The 4999-nt window shown below is 34.4% G+C and overlaps 1 protein-coding gene across 1 annotated transcript; it reads right to left on the reverse strand.

Moving 5' to 3' along the window:
* Window positions 1-3777: 3777 nt before the first annotated feature.
* On the reverse strand, window positions 3778-4704 carry LOC124989075 (olfactory receptor 2J3-like). Its single transcript, XM_047559005.1, has one exon. The coding sequence runs from the start codon at window positions 4702-4704 to the stop codon at window positions 3778-3780; it is 927 nt and encodes a 308-aa protein (XP_047414961.1).
* Window positions 4705-4999: the final 295 nt, after the last annotated feature.

Genomic DNA, 4999 nt, shown 5'->3' on the forward strand with positions numbered 1-4999 from the left:
CTCAGAAGCATATAAAAATAAATAAAATAAAGATATTGTGACCATTTGTGGCTAAAAATATTATAAAAAAGACTACAGTGGAGGCAAAGAAATCTCTTTGCACATTTTATTAAGCCTGTGTGATATGTAATATGATCTCATTACATGCTCTCGGTTATTTATAGGAATTATATTAAGCACATAAGCTTGGGTTGGGTGGTAAGTCCAAGTGCAGGGGATTCTGTGGGGGGTTCAGTCATGTCCAGCATGGATGAGGGAAAGAATATCTAACAGAGGACTATGCTGGCTATTGACTAATTACTAATGAATTTATCTAATCAATAAACACAAGAGCCAATACTCTTTTCAAATGGAAGGAGGTGTAATGGATCGGGCCATTCCAGATCTGGTCTCCAACAAGATGGAGGAGCCCACCTTCATCTTTATTTATAGTCCTACAGGTAAAGAAGCCTGGACTGGGAGGGGCTTCTTCTGTGAGGAACAGGATCTGGTGGAGTTAGGGAAGCCACTTGCTTAGAGAATTAGCATTTCCTCAGACAGTGAGCCAAGTCTGTACTGGGTGACAGACTCTCTGGCTATCTGAAACAGTCTCTCATGACTGACAGTTCCTTGGAGTCAGACCTCTGTATCCCATGGCTCACTCAAGCCTGATTCTGCTAAACATGAATGGCTTCCCACAGGACTCTACCCTATATATTCATGTTGGGTAAGAAATTAAAAAATGATGAACAATGAAAACAAATTTTGCAGACAGAAAATCCAGGCAGAGTTGATTATGTAATGATAGTATATCCAGCAACTAGGGTATTTCTAGAATACTTTTTAGTCTTAGTTTTATGATCCTTTGCCCAGGATTTGAATCAATTACACCTAGATCATAAAGGGATGTAAAACTACAACTAATATCTGAACTATACCTACAAAACTACAATTAACACATCTAGATGACAGCTACAAAAGCAAAACAAAGATGGTACATTCAAATAGTCTTTCTTTAGACCACTATTCCTATAAGCTGACCAACTTCAACTGAATCTATCTGTTTGAAGGGAGATGTGCAAAGATCTATTCCAATTGGTGATGCTAGGAGAAATATGTAGTACATATTCGAGAATTAAAAAAATGCAGTTTTTAAGTGGATAATACATATACATTCATTTTGTTGTATCCTTACTAATGATAGATATCCATATTGTTTAAAAAGAAAAGTAAAATAGCTGTACCAAAAACTTTTATTAATGATTTTTCAGACAACTTATTAAGATGTTCATTGGATAAATTAACTTTTCATTCTAGCTTTATATGCTTCAGATATTAGATGCTTTAATATTATTTCACTTAATGGTTCCCAGTTTATGAATGTTCATTATTTAGAGTCTATAAATCACAATATCAGGATGTAATCACACCACCTGAAAATTCTAGGTACCCTGAAAAAGGAGAAGGCAGTGAGAGGCCTATCTCTGCTTCATTACTTGACAGTGTCTCTCGGCTCTGATCATCAATATGATTAACTATCACTAAGAGTAATAAATTAAAGCATATGGATGATATTCCTTTTAACATTAAATATGGATAATATTTCAAAATGGTTTGGAAGTTTTCTCAAAAACTACGATATAACTACCATATGATTCACCATTCCACATTTGGGCATGCATTCTGGAGAAATGAAATCAGTACCTCAAAGATACATCTGTACTCCCATAGTCATTGCAGCACAATAGCCAAGGTAAGAAAATACCCTGAGTGTTCATTGATAGGTGAATGGACAAAGAAGACATCACACACACACACTAGAATATATAATATGTTAAATAATGGAATGATATTCAGCCATAAAAATAATAAAACCCTGCTATTTATGACAACATGGAAGAAACTACAGGTCATTATGATAAATGAAGTAAATATACACAGAAAAAAAAATACCACATGATTTCATATAAATGTATAATATAAGGAACTGAATTTATACAAGCAGAGATTAGAATGGTAGTTTCCAGGAACTGTGGAGTGGGAAAAAAGAGAAATTGGTCAAATGATAGAAAACTGAGTTATAAAATAAGTAAGTGCTGAGAATGTAATACAGATCATGGTGAATAAAGTTCATAATACCATACTACATATTTGAAACTTGCTTAGTATTATATTTTACATGTCCAACCCTACACACACTCATACACATGACATGGTAACCATGTGAAATGATGGATGTGTTAATATGATTGGGGTAATGATTTCAACACACACACATATCTAGGCTCATCATTTTGCTTTGTGTACTTTGAATATATATAATTTTATTTGTGAATATATATAATTTTATTTTTATCTTCATAAAGTTGGAAAAATAAAAATAAAAGTAAAAACTTTTTTAAAGTAATACCATTCAGCAAAGAACAATGTTCAAAGGTCTTTTAAACACATAGTAACAATAAGGAGATAGAAATATTAATTTCCCTGATTTGATCAGTTCATACTATGTACATGCATCAAACTATTACACTATTCCCCATAAATAGGTGCAAATTATCTGTTTTAATATAAAATCTTTAATAAGTTTTAAGATAGTATCAATATGTCAATAACTAAACCAGTTAATGCAAACAAAATGTATGATTTTTTTTCTCTTATTGGATTTAACAGCACCAATTTCCTACCAGAATTACCAACTGGTATTTAATTTCAAAACCTATTGCCCAATTTCTTGTTTTATTTTAATTTTTAAAAGTCTAGTAACAAATTAACTCACGTACAGATAGATCCACTTTTATCTTATGTTGCTATTTTCTCCAAAAGAAAGTTCTGTTCAGACACAAGGTGTGGTATATTAATTTGTGTTACCATGAATCCCACTCAGGAGACAGAAAATGCTCTAAGATTTAGCTAATGAATTAAATGAAGAATCAATGCAGTCCAGGTGTGGGTGGAAGAACAAATGAATTATTTTGAATAGATATTTGTTTATACTATGTCATATGACAAGTTATAGTGACCCACTAAAAAAAATTTATATAATTTAGCGCCTCAAAAAAAGTGTACTTCAGAGTTCATCATATAATAGATGATGTTATTCATCATATTTACCATTTGCATTTACTGTGACACTTCTTAGCTAATTTCAAGCCTGTTCAATGACCAAAAACACCATAAGCTATGTTACCCTTCTCTCTCTGTCTCAGTCTCCCTCCATCCTCTTCTCTTTCTCTCTCTAAATATATATATATATATATATATATATATATATACACACACACACACATACACACACACATACATAATTATATATGTAAATGGCAAGTTTATATATTAGCATATTAATTTCTGTCAAACATGTTTGAAATAATCTCTTCATAATGATAAAAAATGCATGTGCACACATACATAGAGGCATTTCTGTACATTAATATTCCAGTCAAATGAAATAAAGTACAGATTTTTTTTTTTTTTTTTTTTTTTTTTTTTTTTTTTTTGCGGTACCTGGGATTGAACCCAGGGCCTTGTATTTGCAAGGCAAGCACTTTACCAACCAAGCAATTCCCCAACCCTGAAATACAGAATTTTTAAAGCCTAACTTGGTACAAATCAAAAAAGTTTATTTCTTAATATTATTTCAAAATTAATCACTAAAAATAACTATAAACTGAGAACTGAACAATTCAAAGTATGGTGAATTGTTGACAATTAAAATAAATTTCAAAGAAGCAAAGAAATCATACTTCAAGATTGGCCGGATACAATGAAGAAAACTGTGGTTACTTTGTCCATCTCCCATTAATACCCCATTAATCTCCTAAGTGCCCCTCTGACATCTTTGTTTCTGAGGGTGTAGATGAGAGGGTTGAGGCTAGGGGTGACAACAGTATAAAACAGGGCAATGAACTTGCCTCGGTCTTGAGAATTTTCTGTTGGCGGCTGGAGATATATGCACATGACTGGAATAAAAAAGAGGAAAACAACCATAAGGTGGGCTCCACACGTCCCAAAAACTTTCTGAAGTCCAGTAGTGGATTGCATCTTCAGCACAGCCTTAGTAATGGCACCATAGGAGCTGAGAATGAGAATAAGTGGTATGACAACAAACATGGAGCTCATCACCATAAGAGTCAGCTCATTAGCATGGATATCAGCACAGGATAATTGCAGCAGTGCCGGAACTTCACAGAAGAAGTTATCCACCTGATGATGTCCACACAAGGGTACCCAGAATGTAAAGGAGGAATGAAGTGCTGAGGTAGTAAAGCCACTTATCCAACAAACCAAAGCCAACATGTGGCAGAGTCGAGGGTGCATGAGGACAGTGTAATGCAGGGGTCTGCACACTGCTACGTAACGGTCATAGGACATCACCACCAAAAGCACACACTCAGTGGTTCCCAGAGCGAGGCAGAAGTAGAGCTGAACCATACAACCAGCATAAGAAATGGTCTTCTCTGGGCCCCAGAGGTTCATCAGCAGCTGGGGGATGGAGCTTGTGGTATAGCAGAGATCCAGAAAGGAAAGGTTTGATAAGAAGAAGTACATGGGAGTGTGGAGACGGGAGTCCAGGTGTGCCAGGATGATGATGAACAGATTGCCTATCAGTGTCATCAAGTAGAACATCAAAATAACCACAAAGAGAGCTGCTTCCAGGTGAGGCCACTTAGAAAACCCCAGTAGAATAAAGTAGCCTTCAGAACTTACATTTTTTTCCATCATCATTCAATTGTTTTCCTGAATTTTAGGAAAGAATCACATAACTTTGAAGGCTTTCCACACATTGTCAAATACTTGCAAAAAGATCAGAGAAAAGTATATGTCACTTCTAAGTGTAACACTATGTGCCTTTAAGGCACTAAGAGTTTTTCTCTTTTTCTTTGTACTTTCCATTCAGATATTTGCCTTTTTGCAGAAATAATAAGTAACTTCTCAAATGACTTCATACAATCCCTAAATTAGTATTTGGATTAATAATCGTATGATATTCCGTGGCTAGAGAGGACAAGTTTTATAAAAA

Source organism: Sciurus carolinensis, chromosome 7 (assembly GCF_902686445.1).
Source record: "Sciurus carolinensis chromosome 7, mSciCar1.2, whole genome shotgun sequence".
NCBI classification, from domain to species: domain Eukaryota; kingdom Metazoa; phylum Chordata; class Mammalia; order Rodentia; family Sciuridae; genus Sciurus; species Sciurus carolinensis.

What these genes read in the sequence shown, in the direction of transcription:
- LOC124989075 (XM_047559005.1), bottom strand. Translation starts at nt 4,704, where the DNA reads ATGATGATGGAAAAAAATGTAAGTTCTGAAGGCTACTTTATTCTACTG.